The sequence below is a fragment of the Panthera onca genome, chromosome C2 (genome assembly GCF_046562875.1).
Source record: "Panthera onca isolate mPanOnc1 chromosome C2, mPanOnc1 haplotype 2, whole genome shotgun sequence".
Lineage (NCBI taxonomy): Eukaryota > Metazoa > Chordata > Mammalia > Carnivora > Felidae > Panthera > Panthera onca.
In genome coordinates, this window is record NC_138347.1 from 65,121,413 (window position 1) to 65,134,588 (window position 13,176).

Genomic DNA, 13,176 nt, shown 5'->3' on the forward strand with positions numbered 1-13,176 from the left:
TCTAGAATATAAGATTCCTGAGGTTAAAAACCATATCTGCCTTGTTTCCTTTTGTAGCCATCTTGCCTTACACATAGATAGCAAGGGCTCAATAATTTCTTTCTTTTTTTTTTTTAAAGAAAATAAAATATTTTTTCCCAGGATTGAGAAATGGGAGAGTGTAAGAAGAGGTTAGTATCATAAAAAGTAGGGGAGTGCGAGGGGCACCTGGGTGACTCAGTTGGTTAAGCATCTGACTTCGGCTCAGGTCATGATCTTACAGTTCGTGAGTTTGAGTCCCGTGTTGGGCTCTGGTGCTGACGGCTCAGAGCCTGAAGTCTGCTTTGGATTCTGGGATTCTGTGTCTCCCTCTCTCTCTGCCTCTCCCCTGCTTGCATGTGCTCTCTCCCTCTCTCTCTCTCTCTCTCTCTCAAAAATAAATAAGCATTTTAAAAAAGGTAGGAAAGTGTGAGAAGAGATCAATATCATAGAAAGCCCTTCCCTCGGGTCATCAGAAATAATAACCACTGATAGTTTTAAAATCTAGTATTAAGTAACTCACCACTACTAGAAAAGTAGTCCCACGAGAGCAAAAGTCCCACCGGAGACATCTCCTCTTCTTACCTGAGAGGGGTGAGGAAAAGAAGAAAAAAAGATTCTGTGCTGTGATAACATTATAATAGATAAATTCCAAGTTTTAAGAGTACAAAAAATAGTTGCTTTTAATAAGACATCTTTGGATACATGATTTGAGTACAAAATATTAGGATGGGAACCATTTCATTAGACTACTTAGTCACATGGAAACATTAAAAGAAGAAAAGGACTATCTGAAGCTAACCCAATTTAGATTTGAATGAGATCACCTAGATTTGGGATGGAATCACCATGCAGGAACTCTGACCTGCTTCTCTCCTGTTTTACTCCTCAGAGTAAGTCACCTACATCAATTTTGACAAGTTATCAGAATAGTCACACACTCATCCGATCTTTCTTAGTAAATTGTGGCTCCTCTGCCATAATCAGTAAGGAGTTAAATGTTACAAGTTCTTTGCAGATTAGGAAACCATACATACATTGAGTATCTTCACTAAGAAGATGGCATTTACTGGTTTTCATAAATGGGTCTAAATCTTTGAGATCTAGGATTAGACAATGGTCTCTTAAATATGACACCAAAAGCATAGGTCGTGGAAGATCATTAAAATTTAAAACTTCTCTCTGTCAAAGGATACCATCAAGGAAGTAAAGAGACAACACACAGCATGGGAGAAAATATTTGCAAATCATCTATTTCACATGAGATTTATACCTAGAATATATAAAGAATTCTTGGGGCGCCTGGGTGGCTCAGTCGGTTAAGCGTCCGACTTCAGCTCAGGTCACCATCTCGCGGTCCGTGGGTTCGAGCCCCACGTCGGGCTCTGGGCTGATGGCTCAGAGCCTGGAGCCTGCTTCCGATTCTGTGTCTCCCTCTCTCTCTGCCCCTCCCCCGTTCATGCTCTGTCTCTCTCTGTCCCAAAAATAAATAAATGTTAAAAAAAAAAATTTTAAAGAATTCTTACAATTCAATAATAAATAGACAAGCAACCCAATTTAAAATGGGCAGGGGCACCTGGGTGGCTCAGGTAGTTAAGCATCCGACTTTGGCTCAGGTCATGATCTCATGGTTTGTGGGTTCAAGCCCCATGTTGGGCTCTGTGCTGACAGCTCAGAGCCTGGAGCCTGCTTCCGATTCTGTGTCTCCCTCTCTCTCTGCCCCTCCCCTACTCACATTTTGTCCCTGTCTCTCAAAAATAAATTTAAAATTTTATTAAAGAATATTTTTTAATGAGCAAAGAATTTGAATAGAAATTTTTCCAAAGAAGATACACAAATGACCAATAAACACATAAAAAATGTTCAACATCATTGGCCATCAGGGAAATGAAAATCAAATCCACAAAGATATACCATTCATACCCACTAATAAAGCTAACATAATAAACACATAATAATAAGTGTCGATGAGGTTGTGAAGAAACTGGAACCTTCATATGCTGCTGGTGGGAATGTAAAATTGTGCAGCAACTTTGGAAAACAGTTTTGGTGGTTCCTCAAAAGATTACACAGAGAGTTATCATATGACCAGCAATTCCACCCCAGGTATATAGCAAATAGAAATTAAAATATATATACACACAAAAACTTGTACATGAATGTTCATAGCTGCATCATTCATAACAGCCAAAAAGTAGAAACAATGTGAATGTCCATCAACTGAAGAATGGATAAACAACATGTGGTATATCCAAATAATAAAAATCATTTGGCACTAAGAAGAAAATAAAATATTGATACATGCCGCAACATTGATAAACTTTGAAAACATTATGCTAAGTGAAAGACATACGTTATATTGTATGATTCTATCTTTGTGAAATGTCCCAAATAGGTAAAATACAGAAAATAGGACGGTGATTATCCAGGTTTGGGGTGAAGTAGGGGAGAAATGTGAAATGACTGCTAATGTGTGCAGGATTTCTATTTAGAGTGTTAACAATTCTCTAAAATTAGATCGTGGTGTGGTTGCAAAACTCTGTGAGTATCCTAAAGAACCACTGAATACAAATTAAGTGAGTTAACTTTGTGGTATGGTATTTTTTTTTTTTTCAACGTTTTTTTTTTTTTATTTTTGGGACAGAGAGAGACAGAGCATGAACAGGGGAGGGGCAGAGAGAGAGGGAGACACAGAATCGGAAACAGGCTCCAGGCTCCGAGCCATCAGCCCAGAGCCTGACGCGGGGCTCGAACTCACGGACCGCGAGATCGTGACCTGGCCGAAGTCGGACGCTTAACCGACTACGCCACCCAGGCGCCCCGGTATGGTATTTTTTTATATGTTAATAAAACTATTTTTAAAAAATACATAATTAGGTGTGTTTAAAACATTTAGCTTCATGCTTAAAGAGCAAGAAATTCCAAGACACCAACCAAAAGGAACAAAACAAAGCAAAAACAAGAAAAAACTATCTTCTCTAGTCCAAACCACAGATTCTCAACTGGGTTTAAGGACAGGCAAATATGATACCTTGAACTCAGTTCAAAGTTACTTTCACTTTGGTTTGCTCACAAATCAATAAATAAGCAGCATAAAAATAAAGAGAAGTTGCAGAAGGCTCCCCACGAATCCTTTTGTATATCATGGATGTACACTCCAAATTTAGTGATCCTGGTACCCCACAGAGTTAGATATTACAGGTCGGAGGATCGCAAAACTATAAACTCACTGTCTGTTACATTACAGCCTCAACACCCCAAAACAACTCACAATAAACTTGATAAACAAAAGAGGTGTTTCTTTAAACAGACTGTTTAAACAAACATTAAAACATACTAGAAAGAAAGTATAACTGAATATAATCAAGAAAGAGAGAGGACTCAATATTGGAAATTAAAAACATATGTGGGGATTGAAGTAACAGTCTAAGAAAATACTTAGCCTCAATAAATCATAAATTTGAAAGGAAATGCAATATTTTTCTAAGTTGAATCATCAAAAAATTTTAAAGTATAAGGAAAAAATTTAAGTAGACCAATAATCATACAATACTGGAAAACCTACAGTAACTGGAAAACCTATAAGAGATCTGTATACACCACAACCATAACCCCCACACCCCAAGAAACCAGACCATGTGATTTCATTTTATTTTTAATTTTTTTTAACGTTTATTTATTTTTGAGACAGAGAGAGACAGAGCATGAATGGGGGAGGGGCAGAGAGAGAGGGAGACACAGAATCGGAAGCAGGCTCCAGGCTCTGAGCCATCAGCCCAGAGCCCGATGCGGAGCTCGAACTCACGGACCGCGAGATGGTGACCTGAGCTGAAGTCGGACGCTTAACCGACTGAGCCACTCAGGCGCCCCAAAGACCATGTGATTTTATAGGTGAGTTTTGGAAAATCTTGAAGAACAGATAGTTCATATATAAACTGTCCCAGGACACAGAAGAAGATAGTAAGTTTCTAAAATCATTTTATAAAGCTAGCATAATACTAATGCCAAAAGTCTACAAATACAAAACAAGAAAGGGTAACAATAGATCAACTACTAAAATACAAACATCCTGAATAAAATATTAGCAACTGATCTCAGAATTGTATTAAAAGACAAATATAGGATGACCAAGTAAGGTTTATTCTAGGAATGGATAACTGATTTAACATTTAAAAATCCATGGATGTGGGGCACCTGGGTGGCTCAGTTGGTTAGGCATCCACTCTTGATTTTGGTTCACGTCATCTCACAGTCATGGGATCAGGCTCCACACTCAGTGTGGAGCTGCTTAGGATTCTCTCTCCCCGCCACCCCTCCACCCCCACTCTTCCCCTGCTCATCCTCTTTCTCTCTCAAAATAAATACACAAACGTTAAAAAAAAAAAGTCTATGGATGCAACTACATGAATAAGTTAATGGAGATAATCATATGACTATTTCAATAGATTCTATGAATTATTTGATAAAATTCAAAAGCCAGTTAAAATTTTTTGTAAAATAGAAATAGAAAGAAACTTCATCATAGAAATTGTTCTATATATATTCATATATATTTATACATGTACATATATATATATATATATATATATACACACGTATATGCATATGTATGTATATATATGTATATATCTGAAACCAAAATTAAGCATTGCACTTGCTGGGACATTCCCATTATATTCAGGAATAAAATGACATCTGTAATCCTCATTATTATTTAACATTGTTTTGTAGTCCTAGTCAATATTAGAAAAAAAAAAAGAATTAGAATATAAATATTATAAAGGTGGGGGAAATTATCATTACAATGTGTATCAAGAAAAATGAAACTAAAAAAAACAAAAAGAAAAATGAAGCTAATCAGAAAATCTATTTAATCTAATAAGGAAATTTAAAAAATGGCAGGAGAAAAGAGAAACCAAAATTATCTTTCCTACATACTAGCATTAGCCATTTAGAAAATATAGTAGGAAAAAAAGATCCAATTCACAACAACGATAAAATTCACAAATTATATAAGAATAACATTTTTAAACAAATATACTCAACATATAAGAAAAAAATTCCAAACATTACCAAGGAACATAAAAAATGACTTTAATAAATTTACATTAAAACTCCTAACAACTATTATTTACTTACTGCATGTTAGGCACTGGGCTAAATTCCTCATAAATATTATATTATTCACTTATCTCAATAACTAAATTGAGTAATTATGTTTCTCTTCATTTTACAAATGAAGACACTAAAGATCACAGAGAACAGGTCACTTTTCTAAGGACACACAGTCTTTAAATGGTCAGGACAACATTCAAATCCAGTTTTATCTGGCTCAAGGCCTAGGTTTGTAGTCGATATGTAATACTAAAGAGATTGAAAATTAAAATGGGTGGAGAAACCAATCAGGTAACTTACATGATTAAGGGGCAGGAGGGAAAGTGCGGTCGAAACTGGGCAACTGCTCCTCACCAGGCAATTGTTGATCTGTGGAACTATGGGCTCAGTAGTAACATACTTTCAATTCTTCAAAAGAAACCAAGCATCTGATGTGGATATACAAGTTGCCATTTTCAAAACTTTAAGGGGGTGGGGGCAGGTAAGGAGTGATGTCAGTAAAAGTGATAGAGTTTGTAGCTCCAGGGGCTCATCCTTCCACAAAAACAATTAAAAAATGAGCAAAAAATCTCACTCAACTTTTTCAGAACTCTGGAAAACAGACAAAGATAATAACAATCAAGTGAATGCTGAATCAAGGGGGCAACTTACAAACAGCAGGAGACCACTGCAGCATTTTTACTTGTCCTTGCTCTGCTCCTCAACTCAGCATCAGTTTTGAAGACAGAAGCCCATGTTCAAGTACGAGATCATAGTCCCTCATTCCAGAGGGAGCAGAGCACACCTGTTATCAAAGAATTCTGCTTGTGTTTTGACTTGTCTGAGGGCTACCTGAAGAACTGACACAAAGTGTCCAATGGATAAAATATCTAGACAGAAGATCAATAAGAAAATACAAGACCTGGGGCACCTAGGTGGCTGTCAGTTAAGCATCCGACTCTTGATTTCAGTTCAGGTCATGATCTCAAATTTGTGAATTCGATCCCGACATCAGGCTTTGCACTGACAGCACACGGAGCCTGCTTGGAATTCTCTCTCTCCTCTCTCTCTGTCCCTTCCTGCACTTGTGCTCATGCATATACTTTCCCTCTCTCTCTCTCTCTCTCTCTCAAAATAAATAAATAAACTTAAAAAAAATTTTTTTAAAGAAAATACAAGACTTGAACAGCACTATAAACCAACTAGACCTAACAGACATATAAAGAACATTCCACCAAGCCATAGCAGATATACATTCTTCTCATGGAACATTCCCCAAGATAGACTATATATTAAGTCCCAAATCAAGTCTTAATAAATTTTAAAAGCTTTAAATCATATAAAGCATCTCTTCTGAACACAGTGGAATGAAGCTATAAATCAATAACAGAAGGAAAACTGAAAATTTCACAAATATTTGGAAATTAAACAGCACACTTTTAAAAAACCAATGAGTCAAAGAAATTACAAGAGTAATGTAATGCTTTGAGATGGATGAAAATACCTTGAGACAGATGAAACCTAAAACACAACATACCAAGATATGGGATGCTGGAAATAAACTACTGAGAAAGAAATTTACAGCTATAAATGCCTACATTAAAAAAAGAAGATCTCAGGGGCACCTGGGTGGCTCAGTCGGTTAAGTGTCCGACTTCGGCTCAGGTCATGATCTCACAGTTCGTGAGTTGGAGCCCCACATTGGGCTCTGTGCTGACAGCTTAGAGCCTGGAGCCTGCTTCAAATTCTATGTCTCCCTCTTTCTCTGCTCCTCCCCTGCTCATGCTCTGTCTCTCTCTCTTTCAAAAATAAATAAAAACATTAAAAAAATTAAAAAAAAAAGAAGATCTCAAATCAGTAAACTAACTTTATAACTTAAAGATCTTTAAGGAGAAGAGCAAACTAAACCCTAATCTAAAAGATGAAACAAAATTCTATTCTAAAAAATAGAGCAGAGATAAACTAAATAGAGTATAGGAAAATAATAGAGAGGGTCAACAAAAGTGGGTCTTTTAAAATAAAGATCAACAAAACTGATAAACCTTTAGCTAGACTGACAAAGAGAAAGAGAGAGACAAGTAGTAAATAACTAAAGAAATGAAAGTGGGGATATTACTATCAATCTTACAGAAGTAAAAAGGATTATAAAGAGAATTCTATGAGCAACTATACAGCCAAAAAAAAAAAAAAAAAAAAAAACAAAACAAAAAAAAAAACAGGACAACCTAGATAAAAAGGAAAAATTCCTAGAAATATACTACCAAAGCAGACTCAAGAAGAAATAGGAAAAAACAAAACAAACAAAAAAAAAAACTCAATAGATCTATAACACATAAACAGGTTGAATCAAAAAATCTCCCAAAAATTAGAAGAAAAAAAAAATCTAGAAACAGATGACTTCACTGATAAATTCTACCAACCACTTACAGAAAAATTAACACTAAGCCTTTTCAAACTCTTGCAAAGAATAAAAGAGGAGGGAACATTTTAAAACTCATTCTATGAGCCAGCATAACCATGATATCAAAGCCAGACAATCACAAGAAAACTACAAACTAATATCTCTTATTAATATAGATGTAAAAATCCTCAACAAAATACTAGCTAACTGAATCCAGAAACATATTAAGACCATCACATTCTGTGACAAAGTAGGATTTACTCTAGGAACGCAAAGATGGTTCACCGTACAAAAATAAATCAATGTAATATATCACACTAATAAAATGAAGGAGAAAAAACATAGAATCATCTCAATTAATGCATATTTTTTAAATTTCAACACCTTTCCCTGATTAAAAAAAAATACTCAGAAAACAAGGAACAGAGAGCATTTCTTCAATGTGATAAAGGGCTTGGATGAAAAATCTATATCATACTCAATAGTGAAAGCCTTCCCCTTATGATCAGAAACAAGATCAGAATGCCCACTTTCACCATTTCTATTCACCATTTTCTTGGAAGTCCTAGCAAGAGTAATTAGGCAAGAAAATAATAAAATAAATAAAAGGCATCCAAATTGGAAAAGAAAAATCAACCTCACATGGCCTTTTCTCTGTGTGAGCACCTCCACCTATCTTTCCCTCTTCTTACAAGGTCAACAGTCAGATTGGATTAGAGTCCCACCCCAATGATTAAGGTTAATTACCTCTTTAATGCTCCTATCTCCAGGGTCCTTTACAGGCTTTAGGGCTTCAACATATGAGTTTTGGGGGGAACACAATTCAGCCCATAACAGAGATCAATGAAACAACATCAGCAAGCCAGACTCACAGATATCCTTGACCTAGAAGACTTTTCTTGAATTTTTAAACAATCCCAACAAACTTTTTGATGTCATTGTTGGAACTAAACAAAAATATCCTACAGTTACTTGGAAGAATATATGAAGTACTCACAAATTATTTTTAAAGAAAAAAATGAAAGGGAATTTGTTCTATGAGATATTATCATATGTTATAAACCTACAACCAAAAAACAGTCTGAGAGAAACACTAGATCATTTTTTCTTGACAAAACAGGAGTGAAGTGTACAGAAATAGACTCAAGTATGTACTAGAGAGTGTTATATGGAAAAGCTAGTATTTTAAATCAATGGAGAAATTTTTTTTTCAAAAAAAAATGTCATTGTAATATCTAGATAACCTTTTAAAAATAAGATTAGGTGAGATTTCTATCACAGACCATCTACCAAAATAAAATACAGAATACTTAAAGCTTTAAGGGTTTAAAAAATACAAACACATACATACAAGCATGCTATGTAAATAAGTCCTACAAATCAATAAGAATGAGACAAACAATCCAATATAAAAAATGGGCAAAAGAAGTGAACAGGCACTTTGTAAAAAAGGACATCCAAATGGCCAATAAGTATCTGTAAAAGTGCTCAACATCATTAGTCATAAGAGAAATACAAATGAAAACTCCACTGAGTACCAACAAACCAGAACAGCCAACAGTAAAAGGCAAATATGCAAAGCAACTTGAACTATTATGCATTGCTGGTGAGAGTGTATACTGGTACTACCATTTTGGGAAACTGTCTGGCAGTATCTATTAAGGTCAAATATGAGTCTGTTCTATGACCCAGGAATCCTATACAGTGGTATATTCCAGAGAAATAAGCACTTATGTCCAGCAAAAGACACACACCAAAAAAGTTCTTAATAGTTCCAAGCTGTAAACAATCCAATGTCAATCAACATCAGAAGTTTGTAGTATAATCATACAATAGAATACTGCTCAGCAATCATAAATAATATCTAACAAGAGTCATATTGTATGATGTTCAAAAATCAGAGAAACTGGGGCGCCTGGGTGGCTTGGTCGGTTAAGCGTCTGACTTCGGCTCAGGTCACGATCTCGCGGTCCGTGAGTTCGAGCCCCGCGTCAGGCTCTGTGCTGACAGCTCAGAGCCTGGAGCCTGTTTCAGATTCTGTGTCTCCCTCTCTCTCTGCCCCTCCCCTGTTCATGCTCTGTCTCTCTCTGTCTCAAAAATAAATAAATGTTAAAAAATTAAAAAAAAAAAAAATCAGAGAAACTAAGCTATGGAAACACAGATTAGAACAGTAGTTAACTGCTAGAATGCTAGAAACAGTCTATCTCTTGATCTGGATGGTGTATGCATGGATGCATACATACATAAAAATTCATCAAACTTTGGGGCACCTAAGTGGCTCAGTCAGTTGAGTGTCTGACCTCAGCTCAAGTCACGATCTCCCGGTTCATGAGTTTGAGCCCCACATCCAGCTCTGTGCTGACAGCTCAGAGCCTGGAGCCTGCTTCGGATTCTGTGTCTCCCTCTCTTTCTGTCACTCCCCTGCCTGTGCTCTGTCTCTGTCTCTCAAAAATAAACATTAAAAAAAAAATTCATCAAGCTTCACACTTAAGTTTTGTACACTTAACTCTATGGAAGTAAAAAAGAATACACACACACTGAAAAGTACTAAAAGAAAATACAGGTGGGGAACATTTATGTTATCTTGAGAGACAGGGAAGGTCTTTGTAAGCATGACCCAAAGTTAAAAACTACAAAGAGAAAAATGAATTTTACTCCATAAAAATAAAAAAAAATATATCAAACTTCTAGATGGCAAACAAGACAGGAAACTTTATTTGCAATTTATATAATAAAGAATTAAAATTTTAATATACAGGAAGTTGTCACAAATCAATAAGGAAAAGACAAGGGCATGACTAGGACATTTACCAAAAACAAAAACAAATAGCCATTAAACATATGAAAAGAATACAGATTAAACAAGATACCATTTTTCACTTATCAGATGGGCAAAAATAAAAATATATACAGAATTGGCATTGGTATAGAGAAATAGCACTCCCATATATTACTGGTGGAGTCACAGAATGGCTCAATTTTTCTGAAGGACATTTTAAAATATAGTACTTTCCAAAAACCAGAATGAGCACATTTCCTTAGCCAAGCAATTCCACAACTAAATATTCATCTGAAGGAAAAAAACATGACAAGCTTGTAAAATGTCTGTATAATGATGGTCAAGGCAGCACTGTTAAAAGCAACAAAATAAATTCATAGAATAGATGACATATAAATTTTAAAATAGCTACTCTTTATGAGGCACATATGAACTAATTACATATATTATCTCATTTAGTTGTCACAAGAACTCTGAGAGCTATTACACTATTCCCATTTTCATCTGAAGATGAGAAAATTGAGGTTCAGAGAAATAATGAGATTTGCCCAAGCTCAACAATCTAGTGAATGACAGATACAGAATTAGAACAAACTTGGTCTGACTCCAAAAGCCAGTGTTCTTTAATTTAGATTACATTTATTGACAAGGAAGAACATTTATACCACAATATTAAATGAAAATGCGCTTTATATAACAGTTGCACAGTTTGATTCCATTTTGTAAAATATACACATAACTACAGCTATTAGATATATAGATTTGCATGGGGAAATTCTACAAAGATATACATTAAAATGTTAAAGGTTATCCTTTGGGTGTTTGAGGAATTCAATTTTTTTCTTTATGCTTGTTTTTCTTACTTTTCTACAGTGATTAAATTTGTTATAAATAGAAAAACACACCTACAAAACCAATACCCCTTTGAAATTGTAAACCATAGCCTATCACCTATTTTACTACAAATGCAAAGTCTACTTGCTCCACACATTTTTTTAAATGTTTTTATTTTTGAGACAGAGAGAAAGCACAAGCTGGGGAGGGGCAGACAGAGAGGAGACAGGAACAGGAAGGGAAGGGGCTCTGCTCTGACAGCAGAGAACCCAATGCCAGGCTCAAACTCATGAGCTGTGACCTGAGCAGAAGTCCAAAGCTTAGCCGACTGGGCCACCCAGGTGCCCCACTCCACACACTTTTAAATAAATAAATGAGGTAGATCCTTCATATATTTACACTCAACAAACACATCTCGAGCACCTACTATGTTCTAGATACTGTTACATAAATGATATTACTTCAGTATACCTAGATTCTTCTTTTTACTCCTAAGTGTGGCATCAATGGTACCCATTCTCCCTTTCATATCTTGATCACAATTATTTGCATTTAGATTTTAAGCATATCTCTAATTACTGAATGCAATTAAACTCATACTAACGGCATATCTGGTATTATACTACCAATGGTTGGTCTGCCTCAGTGATTTCAGGCTTTGAAGAGTCAAACAAATGTCTCATCACCTACCACCTCTATACTGTCCTACTCCTGAAAGTAGAGGGCATGCTGGCCTGGAGTGGATTCTTAACACTTATTTCAAAAAGGACGGGCCAGGGGCGCCTGGGTGGCTCAGTCGGTTAAGCGTCCATCTTCAACTCAGGTCACTGATCTCGCAGTCCGTGCGTTCCAGCCCCGCGTTGGGCTCTGGGCTGATGGCTCAGAGCCTGGAGCCTGCTTCCGATTCTGTGTCTCCCTCTCCCTCTGCCCCTCCCCTGTTCATGCTCTGTCTCTCTCTGTCTCAAAAATAAATAAATGTTAAAAAAAAAATTAAAAAAAAAAAAAAAAAAAAAAGGACGGGCCAGATCTCAAAACCCAGACCCCACCGGCCATCACCACCAGGTGCAAATTCCCCACTTGTTAAGTATTGCTCCTCCTATCCCCTCTCCCCTTTCTTACTCCCTTTCTTTCTGGAACTCTGGGCCCTAATCCCTTCTGCTATAAGTCAGTTAAATGGGGGTGATTTTAGAACCCATTTCTCACTGGATCTCCTCTCTTCCCTTTAGACCTCCAGCCATGTATGTCTAATTCCGCAAAACAAATAAACAAAAAACCATACCTTGGGGCTTTCACAGCCCCAAGTTTCCACGGCCAAGACAGCTCTTCCCAAAGGGGAGGAAAACAGCTGCTCATCTGTCCCTGGAGACAAAGAAGAGGATGATCCTGCAGCAATGAACGCCCAGAGGTGCGTGGTGGGGAAGGTGGGGAAGAGAGCAAACCTCTCCTCTCTACACGCGTATTGTGAGGAAAGACCCATCTGACTTTGCCAACACGGGTGTTAGAAGGGCAAAACTCTTTTCCTGGTACACTGAAAACGGTACGGGCACTGTTGGTACAGGCAGGATTAAAAAATGGTTTTAAGAATTTAATAGGAAAAAACACAACGTTTGGCCTCGTCACTACAACGCCGACGAGAGCCTAAAGCCGAAGAGCATTCAGCAGAACCATTCGCTAGCACAGTGCACTAACACCCTACAGGAGCACCTGCGAAAAGACCAGGGTCTTCCGACCAAGCGTGGATCTGATTGGGCGGCAACCGGGAGTATGCTGCCCCCACGCGATCGGCCGCCGCTTCCTCCGCTAACACGTCGCCCGCGACTAGAGGGGCGGTACCTGGGCGGTCAGGTTTCACGCACCCGCCGGGAACCTCCACTAGAACGCTGCGGGTACCACTCTGGGGCACCGATTCAGAGCCCCGAGCTTAGCCGCTGGGCGGTGGCGACTGCCACGTGTGGTTATCACCTCTTCTCAGGAGAAGGCGTCCGCCCGGCGCTCGTGTCCGCAGGCGAGTCAGCGGACTCGGCACCAGCGGCCCGAGGCAGCCCAGACC

General features: G+C 37.5%; 1 protein-coding gene across 4 annotated transcripts in view; it reads right to left on the reverse strand.

Annotated features, from left to right (window-relative positions):
• IGSF11 (immunoglobulin superfamily member 11) overlaps positions 1-13,174 on the reverse strand; it is a 200,429-nt gene extending 187,255 nt beyond the window's left edge. For 3 of the 4 annotated variants that reach the window (XM_060639940.3, XM_060639939.3, XM_060639937.3), the window contains exons 1-3: positions 12,983-13,174; positions 12,401-12,485; positions 542-595 (exon numbers count right to left, since the gene is read on the reverse strand). In XM_060639940.3, coding sequence (XP_060495923.1) covers positions 542-595; positions 12,401-12,479 — 133 coding nt within the window. In that variant the 5' untranslated portion in view covers positions 12,480-12,485; positions 12,983-13,174. Of the gene's footprint in view, positions 1-541; positions 600-12,400; positions 12,486-12,982 lie in introns of those variants that run through there. The other variant, XM_078453041.2, reaches the window with a different exon arrangement.
• Between the last annotated feature and the right edge of the window lie 2 nt (positions 13,175-13,176).